The 14,463-nt window shown below is 38.2% G+C and overlaps 1 protein-coding gene across 2 annotated transcripts in view; it reads right to left on the bottom strand.

Moving 5' to 3' along the window:
* Mdfic (MyoD family inhibitor domain containing) overlaps nucleotides 1-14,463 on the bottom strand; it is an 83,232-nt gene that overhangs the window by 21,949 nt on the left and 46,820 nt on the right. For both annotated transcript variants that reach the window (XM_052721125.1, XM_052721127.1), the window contains exon 4: nucleotides 9,219-9,497. In XM_052721125.1, the coding sequence (XP_052577085.1) occupies nucleotides 9,219-9,497 (279 nt within the window). The remainder of the gene's footprint in view (nucleotides 1-9,218; nucleotides 9,498-14,463) is intronic.

Raw genomic sequence — 14,463 nt, 5'->3', positions numbered from 1 at the left:
ATTGGGTATGGTCCCCTTCATGTTCTTAGAGCCTTTGTTCCTTGTACTTTGGATAATAGGCTATCTAGTTTGTCTGTCTTCTCACCTTTCTTATTTCCTCCCAACCAAGTGGTCCTCCAATTCCCTGACTCTGAATTCTTCTAGGTTACCCTGTCAGTATGGCATTACTCAGACTTACTTTCCATCTGATTTTTGTTTCTAGAGAAAAGTATGACATTGCTGTGTGTTTGTCTCCACAGCTCCAGTACTCCTGTGCACCAAAATGACCAGCCTCCAGGGGTGTGACATATTCTAATCTCAGGCTCCTGATCTTCACTTGGAAATCTCTACTTAAGAACAGACTCTTCACAGTTTCAAATAACTGCTCTGTGAGAACAAACATAATGATAAGCATTCTAAACTTTCTCTCAAGCCTCATGAGTATGTTTCCAAATGTGCTTTGGAACTTTCCACTTGAATTATTTCAGATTGACCAGATATAAGACCAGCCACAATCAGCTGCCAACTACATTCAGCTATTCCTCTTGACTTTGTAATTTCTAGTCATTTTCCCAATGATTGGAACTAGGAAAGTAATGGCAGTCCTGCTTAGAATGAGCATGTGACTTCTGTTGCTTTTCTACTTAGAATTATCCCTGGACCAAGACCTGTCCATCTATGTAGAACCCATGCGATGACCTTCAGGGCTTCTATTGTCCACACATGGCACAACTTGGGTCTGAGAACAAATCTTCCCCTATATTTGCCTACTATGCTTGCAGAGTACAAACTGGTCTCAAAACAAAAGAAAGCAAAAAACCAAAAAAAAAAAAAACCTAGCGTTTTTACATTGTACTAAAAATTACACTAAAAAGTGTGGTGTGCAAATGAGGCCATAGGTTTCCTCAGGTCTTTCCATTTCACTTGGCTCTGAATGCTCTCCACTCCCAAACACCCCACCCCCTAAAGCTTCCTGGCTGATCTATCTGTATCTCCATTGTTTGATTTCCTCCCCACCCATCTCCTGAGTGGATGCTGAGCTAATTTCAATGGTTAGATCAGTTGCCTGAGAGAAATTGACTACAAAACCAAAAGCCAGAAATTCCGATGATGGCGTTCATACACAGCTGGCAGCTTTTAACACTATTCCAGATAGCCTGCAAAGATGTTGATTATTGTAACAAAGGATGGGTGGGGGAACTCTGAGAATTGAGGCATATTTTCAATATCTTTTTTTTTTCTTTTTGGTTTTTTTGAGACAAAGTTTCTCTGTGTAGCTTTGTCACCATTCCTGGAACTCACTCTGTAGCCTAGGCTGGCCTCGAACTCACAGAGATCCACCTGTCTCTGACTCCCGAGTGCCGGGATTAAAGGTGTGCACCACTGCTGCCTGGCCTATTTTCAATATCTTTGTGTTGGTGTGTGTGTGAGTGTGTGTGTGTGTGTGTGTGTGTGTGTGTGTGTGTGTGTGTGTGTGTGGTGTGCTTTGAAGTTACAGAACATTGTAAAATCTTTTCCATTTTTCCTAAACTCTAAATAAAGTTATTTAGATATTTATTTTGGCTGTACAGTAATACTTCTTGTAAAGTTTCTGATAAATGTTATAATTTCTTAAACATTTAAATATTTCAAGTAAATAAAAAAATAATGACTTGCCTTATACACACACACACACACACACACACAGAGAGAGAGAGAGAGAGAGAGAGAGAGAGAGAGAGAGAGAGAGAGAGAGAGAGAGGGAGGGAGAACTTGTTGTTCCACTTAGTGTACTGAATGAGCAGTGAAACTGGTTGAACTCCTATTCTCCAAAGCGCCAGCAAATACTGCACTGGAAAACACAATTCTAAACCTTTCACCCTGAGTGTTGCTCTGACATGCACTAGAAAACAGAACACAACCAACAAAACATCATCCAGGCAAATCAAGTACTTTGAGGATGCCATGACGTATCTTTTCCAAGTCACAACGGTTCTTTCTCTGGACACTCTGACTATAGCACTGTGCTGATACCATAAAACCTTTATTATTATCCATCCACACTAAAATACTGGTCTGCTACTTCTACAAGTATAGGTAACGCCTTTTGTATGGGGAAAAGCAAAGATTTTAAAGTGTTACAAAACTCAGAATGAGTAACTTAACCTAAATTTGGACACTTTCCTCCAGGTTTTAAAACTTTGGAAGGTGTAAGTTGTGTAAAACTATATGGACTATAATAATAATAATAATAATAATAATAATAATAATAATAATAATAATAACTGATGAGGTTGGCAGAAGTTTCCTGGAGGACTTGCTATCGGCAAGAGGATGCCCAACATTCTAGTATATTATGAAAACCTGTCACAATATGAATGCCCAGAGAAATGCACAAAAAAGAAGGAAGAGAAGGAGCCTAAAAAGAAGCAAAAACAAGATCCTAGAGTCAGAATCTCAGAGAACAGTGTAAAGAAGGGCAGAAGAAGCCAAAACCACAGAGATTGGGCTTCAATCCACCCACCAGTCCAGACACCTCCACTGGAACATGTTAGCTTCTGAAATTCCACAAGTCTCAAACCACTTATTATTTGACTTACAGTAATGGGTCATCACTAAAGCACAGGAAGGCTGTAAGAGAATCAAAGTGAAGACCACCGCACATACTGCAGTGTGTGCTCCAGACCTATACAAGTATAACCAAGGGAGTTCTAAATGATGGAATGAAAATATAACATGAAACAATGTAGCCTACACAATGATGCCTTTCAGCAAGTCATACAGCATGGGGATACATCTTCAGAACAGACATCTTAGCTGCCAGTGCAATGACCCTTTCCTATTCACTTCAGCAACATCTCTGCTACATCCACAAGATCAAATTGTTGAGGCAACATGATCACAATGTCAATTCATAAACTTCTTGCACCTTTAGATCCTTCTATTGATGGATAGTTTTATTTCTTAGATTGACACAGTATAAAATCACCTGAGAAGAGAGTCTTAATGAGGAAATGTTTAGATCAGATTGGCCAGTAGGGACATTTGTTGGAGACAGTCTTGATTACATTAGTAGATGTAATCATGGCAACCACATACCCTGGGTTTGCATTCTAAATCATACAGTTGTAGAGAAAGCAGACTGAGCAGTGAGCATCTGTGCTTGGATGCTTACATTCATTTCTCTTTGGCACTGTTGATGTGATGCGACTTTTTTAAAGTTCTGGTTGCCTTGACGTCCTTGCTATGATGGACTCTCATTGAAATTGTGAGCAAAACTAAAGCCTTTCCCCCCTATATTGCATTTTGTCAGGGTATTTTATCACATCAACAGAAAAAGAAAGTAGGACAGTTTACCGTCAACTCTCTAACTCAACTCTACCTTATCTTTCTAGTCCCTATCTAGCACCCTTGCCAGGAAGCATATCTTCCTGCCTCCCACCCCCATACACCTAAGTAATGATGACCACAAAGCAGTTAAGGTTCATTAAGTACTTATAACAATCCTATGACATAGGTATGTATAACATATGAATTTTCGGTACATACCTAAACAAAGAATTCCCAACAGAAGAATCCCGAATGGCCAAAATACACTTAAAGAATTGTTCAACACCCTTAGTCATCAGAGAAATGCAAATCAAAATGACTCTGAGATACCATCTTACACCTGTCAGAATGATTAAGATCAAAAACACTGACGACAGCTTATGCTGGAGAGAATGTAAAGGCAACACTCCTCCACTGTTGGTGGAAGTGCAAACTTGTACCGCCACTTTGGAAATCAATATGGTGGTTTCTCAGAAAAATGGGAATCAATGTATCTCAAGACCCAACTATACCAGTCTTGGGCATATGCTGAAAGAATGCTCAATCATACCACAAGGACACTTGCTCAATGTTGTTCATAGCAGTATTATTTGTAAAATTAAGAAACTGGAAAACAACCTAGATGCCCCTCAACAGAAGAATGGATAAGGAAAATCTGGTATATTTAAACAGTATTACTCAGCTGTAAAAAAAAAAAAAAAAAAAAAAAAAAAAAAAAAAAAAATGATCTCATGAAATTTGCAGGCAAATGGATGGAACTAGAAAAAAACATTCTGAGTGAGGTAACCCAGAGCCATAAAGGCAAACATGGTATGTACTCACTCATAAGTGGATATTAGAAGTAAAATACAGGATAACCAACCTACAATCCACAGCCCCAGTAAGGCTAGATAACAAAGAGGGCTCAAAGAGGATGCAAGGATTTCCCTGGGAAGGGGAAACAGAAGACATCTCCTGGGTAAATTGGGGACAGGAAGAGGAGTATGGGGTGTGGGGAAGCAGACTGGGCAGGCTGGGCAGGCTGGGCACTAGAGGTGGTTTTGGGGTGGGATGGAGGGGGCGAGTGAAAAAAGAGGTGTGATAATGGGTTGGGGGGCATTTCAGGGATAGGGAGAAACCAGATTCCTAGGGAAACTCCCAGCAATCCACAAGGATGACCCCAGCTAAGACTCCTAGTAGATGCCTGCACTGGCCATCTACTGTAATTGGATTGATGACTACCTTAACTGTCAGCAAAGAGCCTTTACTCAGTAACTGATAGAAGCAGATGCAGAGATCCATAGACAAGCACTGGGCCGAGCTCTGGAAGTCTGCCTAAAGAAAGAGAGGAGGGATTGTACAAGCAAGGAAGGTCAAGGTCATGATGGAAAACCCCACAGAGACAGCTGGCCTGAGCTCCATGGGAGCACATGGACTCTGGACCAACAGTTAAGGAGCCTGCCTGGGACCGACCTAGGCCCTCTGGATGTATGTGACCGTTGTGTAGCTTGTTCTGTTCCGAAAGCTCCTAGCAGTGAGATCAAGACATGTCGCTGGGGTTAGCTGGCTTTGGGGACCTGTTCCCCATGCTGGATTACCTAGCCCAGTCTTGATGCAGGGCTAGGGGATGAGTTCTGTCCTACCTCAGCTTGATGTGCCATGCTTTGTTCAAGCCCATGGGAGGCCTGCTCCTGAATGGAGACTGGGGAGGAGTGGACTGGAAGAGAGGTAGATGGGAGTCTGATTTGGGAGGAGGGAACAGGAGGAGAAGAAAGAGGGGTAACTGTGGTCAGTATGTAAAATAAATGAAAAAAATGGTAATTAAGTAAAATAAGATAAAGAAATGTTAAAATGAAAGAGAAAAAAAACAAAACAAAACAAACAAACAAAAATAACATATGCATTTTTCAGAAAAGATACTGCAACACAAACAGGCTAATAACTCACCCCCAGACAGACACATCATGGTCAAATCAAGGGTAGAGCTGATGAGCAAATCCAGGTAGAGGAGCTCCATAACCTGTGTCCTAAACATTGGGCCACACCACATCTGTATGACTAAAACTCAGATATACCCAGTTACTGCTGTATATCCAGTGCTTTCACACTGACTTTCCAAGAAGCCATGTGCAATGAGATGCTGAAATTCAATGTGTACCTCTTACAAATACTGACTCTATAGTATCAAGTGTGGAATACAAATAAATTAGCAAACATCCCTGAAAAGAAAAGAAAAACCTCTTTAACAATATTTTTGTTGAAACCGATTTTTATAAAAAAATACAGCTATAACTGGCACACCTAAGACATATTAGCATTTACCATCCCTATGTTAAGAAAAGTGTCTTCAAAACTAATGAAAACCCTTGGCAATTTGAATATTAGATGATACTAAATTATACTATAATTATTTCAAAGGTCAAGAATCTTACACATTTAGTCTTAAAACTCTCCACCTGGGTGATGCAATCAGAAAATTTAAGTATGTATGAAAATATTTAATTATACAAAACAGGAAGAAATCTACTAATTTAATAACCTTTAAGTAAAATGTGCTATCTTTCCACATAAGTATTTTTCCCTGTGCTGCAAAAATGAACATTTTAGAAGAATATATGAACTGTGTTAGTCTCAAGGAAGAGTGGGACATCATGGTATGACATAAATCAACACATCATGTATGCATACTTAACTGTAAGGCGACAGGGCACTGTTGAAAACACTCAATGCTCTTAACTATCGAACCACCTCTCCTGCCCCTTGATTAGATCATTTTAAAAGAAGATTTGCCTTTGAGATTTGGATTCCTTTTTTATAGCTAAGTTACCTCACACTCAGGACAGTCCTTTCTTCGTGAAATGTGGAGAAAACTAAGGCATTCCCAGAGGATAGGGCCACAGCGGAAATGGTTTTGCTCTGCTAGAATTGCCCCTGGCTGCAGAAGGCCTATATTACATGCTGGACCAGTGGGTCTTGAATTGATTTGGTGTGTTGTGTGAATAAACATGGATGGAATTTGTTTTTTTAAGCAATTGCAATGGAATGTTTTAATGGACAGACTTTAAAAAAACTGCTTCTGTTTCTTTGTTTGGGGATCTTTGTTTTTTTGATTTTGGCAGACAGGGCCTTATTACTATGTAGCCCTGGCTTGTTCAAAATTGCCTTTGTGGATGCATTTGACATCAGATTTGTGATGCTTGTGTATATTACAGGTGTGCAATCTTTTGTTTCTGTTTCTTATTTTCTTAAGCCTTCATCATGTATGATTATTTTACATGCAGCAAACTCACAACAAAGTACAAGACAATATTATCTGAAGCCTTCACAAACAGCTATCCATGCCCTTGTGCTCCCTTTTTGGGTGTGATTTTTATATTGAACCTTGAAGATAAATAATATTGACAACTTGAGAGACATCTTTCTGGCTCAACTGACAAAACTAATCTTTAGTTAATTCACGGTGACTCATCATGAAGATGAAGGGCCTTCACTGACCAAATACGGGAAACATTTTCAGAGTTGGGAGGCGTCTGTACTCAGGGGAGGACTGGACTTCAGCAGGGCTGGGTGTGTGGAGTGCTGAGACAGGGCTGACTGCCAATGGAAGCCACTGCATCAGACTCTTTGGGCTGTGTTGTCTCGTCTAGGTAACGAGTGCCTCCTATGTACCAGAAACTGTCCACCTGCTTTGTTCATGGCAGCTCCTATTTTGCCCAGCCACACTACTGTTCTGTGAATTGCATGCAATTATCAAAATGTAAATGAGGAAACAGGTACAGAGGAGTTCAGAGAAGCCACCACAGTCAACAGGTTCAAGGTAAAACTGAACTTTCAAAACAGATGTCCCGTATCCACAGCTTGACTACTATATGCGATTTGCCCTTTTAAAGTTCTTGGAGGCCAAAGGAGGCGGTGCATGTCTGTAATCCTGAGGCAAACGTTAAAGGAACAACCTTAAACAAGAGCGAATTTCATGGAGATATGTAACTTTGAGAATGTACGAAATAGGACAATGAAATTTTAATCTAGATTCCAAATAAAGATCGTAAAGCTTGCAATTGCCTTAATTCTAGAAGCTAAATGTGAAGATATGCATAGGACTCTGCGATGTGTTTTGATGCTTTTCTTTGTGTTTCATACTCTTCATGTACCCAAGTTGATCTTAAATGCTATTTTGTGATAACTGTAGCCTACAGGGGACTCCCTGTATCTAAATATTTGTGGTCAGTCCTAAGTAGAGATTGGGGGGCAGAGAAGAAGATGAAGACAAAATAAAGAAACGGAGGAGAAAAAGACAGGAGAGAGGGAGTATGTTTCATTTACACACTGCTTCCTTTTCTCCTCCACGTTACTTCTTCCAAAGCTGCACTCTTGCTTTGCAAATACATTCAAACACAATTAAAAGCAAGAACTATTGAAAAACTCCACAAGCTATTTCAAGTTAGGCTGATACGCCAGTGTTACCACTTTTTAATATTAAAATAAGTAAATACCAAATGGAAAACAAGAGCTGAAGAACATAATAAGTAAATTCATGTGTATAAAACAAGTAGATTTCAATTGCATTCAATTATTTCAGCCAATCGCCTCGAAGAGAAGATCCTCTAAAGAAAATTGCATTGCCTTCCCAACTCCTTGGAGAGCCAGTTTAGTTAACAGCCTACCTACACTTCAGAGATGACCACGCAGCTTACATGTCAAACTCATTTTCAAATGTCAATCATGTCCTTTTCAATCTAATTAGTTTGGAAAGTAGTGTCACTGACCTGGAACTATGCAGACCATTTATTATCATATCATTTGATCAACCTAACACTTTGCCTCAGTTGAGTTTAAGACACCTGTAGCCAAAATGTAATATCCTTTCTCCTACTCATTACTGGTAACTCTCAATACAATTCCCTATTTACAGCTCAATTTATCACTGTGAGTACGCATGACCAACTTTACAGAGGCATTCCACAGAATCTTCCTGAAGATTTCAGGGCAGTTAAAGCAAAAAGGTAAAAGAATATACACAGATTGTGACTATATACATATATATGCATACAAACATAGTTTTATTAGTACCAAATACATACAGCAGGCTCAGGATTTGAGATAAAGAATTGCAGATGGGAAAAGGAGGAAGAACGAAGGCCATGCACAGGCTGGGAGGAATTTACAACATGAACTATACAGATTGGGTTTTTGTTTCTTTTAATATGGCACAACAAACCATATAAGGAGACTCTTCAGGTTGTCATTCCATTGGGTTTATTTTGTAATAAAGAAAAACTGCCCTGGATTCTTAGTATCTAACCTGACTTTAACTCGGCAAGGTGTAGATGAGGTAGCACTGAAAAAGAAATAATAACTAGCTGCCCAGAGGTCAGAGAGCCTTGGCAAGTGTATCAGAAAGGAGCAAAAGGGCTGGGCGGGGCTAGTGTGCTACATGCTGGCAGCAAGGGAGCTCGAAGATGGCTCACAGAGGAGACACCCCTCGCCGGGTCCATTCTCCAGCAAGACCAGGGAAATTACATGATCTTTTTCCTATTTCAGCTTTGCATATTAAGAATGAATTTGCAAGACAAAAATGCAAGCAGGTAATCTTATCTCGACTGCACAGCATAACACATTGCACCAAGGAAGGAAAGAATACAGGCACTCTGATATGCCCCAAAATGGTATATTCATATTTTTAACTGTGGCATTTTTTAAAAAAAGCACACCTGTTATATTTAAAGTAATGACTAGTCACTCTAGGATGGTAATCTAAAAGCAGAATGCTGGCTGCGAGATCTTCCTTTTTTATCTTAGACTTTTATTGGAGGAAGTTAAGTGGATTTTACCAAAATTTATGATTGTCTGATGGAAAGGCGAGAATGTTACTCATGTTTTCTGGATCAATTTACTACTACTGAATAATTTTACATGAGGTTAAAAAAAATGCACATCTATCTCACACGTACCTTCTGGTGAGGAAGCAGTCTTTTGGGAAAAGACAGCGTGTACTTTACTCTTCTTATGGATATCATTGCTTACAGATAAGCTGGACTGAAGTTTTCTATGCATTTTCTGAGAAACAGGAGCTGAAATTTTGTGGTTATCTGTGGGTGCTTGTTTAGCTCCATGAGGAATTCCATTGCCATTGCTCAGACTCCTGTGGCCCCCATTCTTCATCTTGCCTGTTTCCTCCTTGCTGGGCTCCTGTGTTGATGTCTGCAGCCGAGGCAGGCGCTGAGGTTGGGCTGAGTTAAAAAACAAAACAAAACAAACGAAAAAGAAGTTCATTTAGCTAAGCATGAGAAGCTATTATTTTACAATAATGAAAAGATATATTCCAAAATACAAATTCAAAAATAGAGACTAGAGGTCTAACCCATGATAATAAAACTGAAGAGACAGGGAGTTATAGAAGAAAGGAAGAAGGAAAAGGTGAAAAGGGAAGAAGAGCAATGTTCTAGAAGGAAGGAAAGGAGGGAGGAAGAAATGGAGGAAAGGAGGGAGGGTCTAGAAAGTAAAATAAAATTAGGTTAAAAACATCACTATACAAAGACAAAAAATTAGAGGATTTTTTTTGTTAATTTAAAATAATACTTAAATTAAAAGGTCTGTTTAAAGAAAAGGTAATTCAAGACTGGTTCAGTGAAGGTTGTTCTTGCTGGTTGGTCTCCTGAGCACTACACACACAATACCATGATCTCAGTACTAAACTCACCAATTACATTTTGGAGTGACGGGAACAATTCACAAGTGGACAAGAGAAGAATTAGCTTTTCATCATAGGGAGAAAAACAAAATCCCAAACCCACCCCTTGAAAACACTAATAAAGATCCAGAGCTAAAGCAACAGGAATGGGTAGACACAGTTACAGGGATCAACAAAATGACAAAACATTATTGAAAAGCATGGAGGTGTCCAAATCGTGGGCATAAATATGTTCATTCTCTTAGTTTGGTAATTATTTCATATTTTAGTTAGTGTAGCTCCCACTAACACTTCTTTTGGGCTTTTTTTTTTTAAATGATACTTAGAAGCTGATCCCAAAATAAGGAAGAAGAACACATACAATCAAAGAAATTTTAGGGAAGAAAATTGAGGGTGGGTAGAACTTTCATTAGATGTGAAATTGCACCATCAAATTCCAATAGCTCTAGCACTGTGTCATTTGGCCATACATAGACAAAAACCAGTGGAACAGCAGACTGCCAGGCATGTAGATGCATGCACAGACATACACATGTCTATGACATATAAATAAGACCATCCACATGTCTATGTATGAAAAAAAAAACTCTTTTTTAGTTTAAAGTGGAAAGAGAGACTATTTTAATGGCATGATACTGAAAAGGCTAGTGAATTTAATTTTTTGGGCACTGCATCATTGAACAATTGAGCGAATCATGACAATTTGTGTTGATCAGCATTACCCAACAGCTCCATGTGACCTCAGGACAAATATCTACAACCCAGCATCTTATACAGATCGGTTTCTTAGGAACATGCAATCATTTGATTTAGAGACCAACCAGAATGACATCCTAATGACTGCCATTGAACCCACAGCTAGTTATTCATATGCATTTTAAAAGATGTCAAATTTAGTGTTCTTTACAGAGCACTTTCTAGCAATCTCTCCAAATAAATGGAATGTTTGAGCAACTTCCTCTCTAAAACTAGTAATTCAAGCAATCTGAGAGCTTGGTTAAGTTGAAATGTCATTGACCAATGCAGGGCAACTCCTCATCAATCAGTCAAAAATGACTTCTCATACTCCAGTCCAATGTAACCCAAGAATTGTAATAGTAATGTAATGTAATAGTTAAACAGTCTCATTAAATAAAAAATTCAAGTGGTAAAAGAGGAGTGTGTCCTGTCTCCAAATTCTAAACAATGATAGATTTGACCTTTTTTTTTTATTTCTACTAACAGAACTGAATCTACAACTTATGAGTTACAGCTGGAGCTTTAGTTTAATACATCCTTAACGATTTATCTACATTTCAATCTTCAAAGCATATCTATTTCTGGGGCAGTTAAATGATAGCACTTTTATATTTTATTTCACTGTCACCAATTATTTTTCTGAGGTTTTTGAATTACAGCAACCAAATATTGCCTCTGCACTTCAGTTTTGTTTAAAACACTAAAACATTTTTTAGTTGAATGATTTTGCCGAATGTGTGCAGTACATCAAATCAAAACTGGATAAGCTTTATCTTAGTCATCTCAATAGACAGGAAATGTAGCTTCAGTGACCATTTCTCAAGGGTATGATTTTAATCTTATGGTCAAGTTGCAATTAAAACTAAACAGGAAACAAGATTTTATGTTCAAATGAAGAACGAAACCGCCTGCCTGATTAAACCACAACTATTTGGTTTCAAATAGATTTCTTCTTATTGTGTACAAATCATGTATAGCTCTAAAAAAGCATGCTAATATGGGGGTGACACAATGCTTCTTAAAACACAGGCAACGCCTGGGGACCCTCACTCCTGCTTTAATGATGCACTGTTCTCATTCAGCTGTCTTTCTTTTTTTCCAATCTTTACATATGTGACAGCTCTCAAAAGTAGACCATAGACCATCTGGCATTTTCCGAGGTGGAACTTGTGCAAGTTCAGCTCTATTGGGAGTGCACTGCTATCTTCTGCCTGTGTTATAAAGGGACAATAGAATGTAGAACTTAAGGGTTGTTTTGAATTATTCATTTTTTTGCCTGTATATTCAAGAAATTTTTACAAACTCTGCATTTTGTACTACATAATCACATGCGTTAAAGGTACAAAGAAACTTTTTGACACCTCTTTTCTACAGGAGCCTGGCATTTTGTTTGATATGTGAACATTCAGCATCTGCTATATCACTCCAAACAGGACGGGGGCTGCTACAAAAGACCCCATTTTAAATTTACTCTCTATGAGCGAAAAATGTATTCTCAATATTCAAGAATGAATGCAATACTTGTCAAAATTTCAAATACCAGATATTAGGACATTCAGCATCTTCAAACCTGGATAGCATTGGTCACCTGATCGGCATATGTGTAGAGACTTTTTTTTAAAAACCACAGCTCACACAATGCAGCATGATTGTAATTTTAATATCCATGATGAATAGTTACAAATGTCTTAAGAAATACTGTTCTTTCTAGGTTCAAATGTTTTCAATCAGGGAGGATTAGGTCTAACAGTTTTCAATGGGAATAATAAACATGGGAACAAATGAGTCAATGGCATGAACTTCTTTTGATAATTAAAAAAAAAACAGGTGATACTGTAACTAGTAATAAGTACATGTGAAACTGCAACTGCTGGCATAGCCACAGAAAGCCACGTTTTACTCCAGCATATAATCTATTAGTGGGAGCAGATCATCTGCATGGCTGGTGTCCACACAAGCCATATTCAATAAAATTACAAGAATTCTCATGCATGTAGTTAATTTAAATGGTTGATGTACACATAAAAATCACACTAAATCCTGTTACTTTTCACAGGGATAATTATAAGGTTCTTTTGTTAAAAATAATTATAAGGTTCTTACTGGGTATGCAGTACCACACAGCCACTATAGGACACACACACACACACACACACACACACACACACACACACACACACGGTAATGGTAGAGATGCTTGCTATATATGCAATACTGCATATGAATATATGAACAATTTAGCAAATTAAATGTTATTAAAAGATACCTGTGATCTTGACACTTTATATACAATAGTGTCCTTAAATAGCAGATGAGATGGTTTTCAATATGACTCATGATAAATGTATATTTTTTTATTGGCTGCATAATGTGAATTTAGGTAAAATCACTTAGAATCAAGGTGAAAGTCTTCTCTTTTTTTATCATCCAGTGCCAAGACTTTCTCTGTGTGCAAAGTCTGGGTGCACATGCCCCTAAATCCTGCCCAGCTGGAGACTCCTGGTATACTCTATACTGTTTTTCGTCATCCTCCTCAAAGGCTTTTGGAAATGCCTTATTTACTTCTTGAGTTTCTAGACTCTTTTGGTCACATATCCTATTTTCTATCTTCACTGAATCTAACGTACATATTTAACATATGAAATTGTATATTGAAATCACTATTTTTATTTTTTTGAACGTTCATGAATTTGCAATCCCAGTCAGCCACTGTGGTTCCCCTGATGTGAGTTCACAACATGGAGACTATTCTGGCACACTGTATTTTATTTTAAAAAATTAATTCAATTGTAATTATTGTGAAATAAATCATTAGATGACAATGGGAAGTACTACTATTCAAAATTTAAAAAAAGGCAAAATGTTAAAAATTGTTTGGGAAAGCAACTGATCTATTGCTATTGCATTTCATAAAGAACATTTAGAATATAATTCAACATATTTAACCCCCAGAGGAGGAGACCGATAGCTTCCTGAAAATCCATTTCTGTGTTGTCCAAGGCAGATATTTACTCCTGTGTTCCAACCTTCCCTTGCAGGTAGATTCAGCATTCTCAGAGATGGGCTTGTTTCTACATGCTCCTTCCAGGCCTGGCCCTGAGGGGCTGGGTGTGCCCACTTCTTAATGTGGCTGGCCACCTACCAAGCTTTGATCACAGCTGAGGAGCACACTTCAGGGATTTTGAAGGAACCAAGCCCCGGGAATCTTCATGGAATCAGGGAAGACTGACTTCCCAGTCTCTGCCTGTGTTTGTTCCTTCCCATTACCTCACCGACACAGTTTCCCCACATTTGAAAACTGTTCTGCTTGCCTTCATTTTGAAATTCTGTGAAAGTGCTAATAATTATTTCTTTTCCTAATAACCATTGAAAAACTTGTATCAAATAACTATGCAAGCATGATCTTGTGTTTTCTAGATAAAAATGCAATAAATTCAAAATAAGAATTTTAAGGACCATAAATCACATTTTCACTTAAGATGTACACACACACACACACACACACACACACACACACATATACACACTTATGTCTGTATATATTATATATTTGGTCCTCAAAGCATAAATCAATGAAGAACAAAATCCCACTACTTTTTTTCTCTCTAGACATAGTTTCATATCTACTACTTGATTTTATACTCAAATGAATGGCAAGTTTGGCCTTTTATCTTATTATGCTTCATAGTTTCTGGTTAACTTGTCTGTGGAAAGAGTCTCCCATTTGTGAATTTGAAAAGTTTAAATTGCCAGGTTTGGTTATAGGG

Source organism: Peromyscus californicus, unplaced genomic scaffold, assembly GCF_007827085.1.
Source record: "Peromyscus californicus insignis strain IS unplaced genomic scaffold, ASM782708v3 Scaffold_6__1_contigs__length_162567912, whole genome shotgun sequence".
NCBI lineage: Eukaryota > Metazoa > Chordata > Mammalia > Rodentia > Cricetidae > Peromyscus > Peromyscus californicus.
This window is presented reverse-complemented; position numbering and strand designations above follow the sequence as displayed.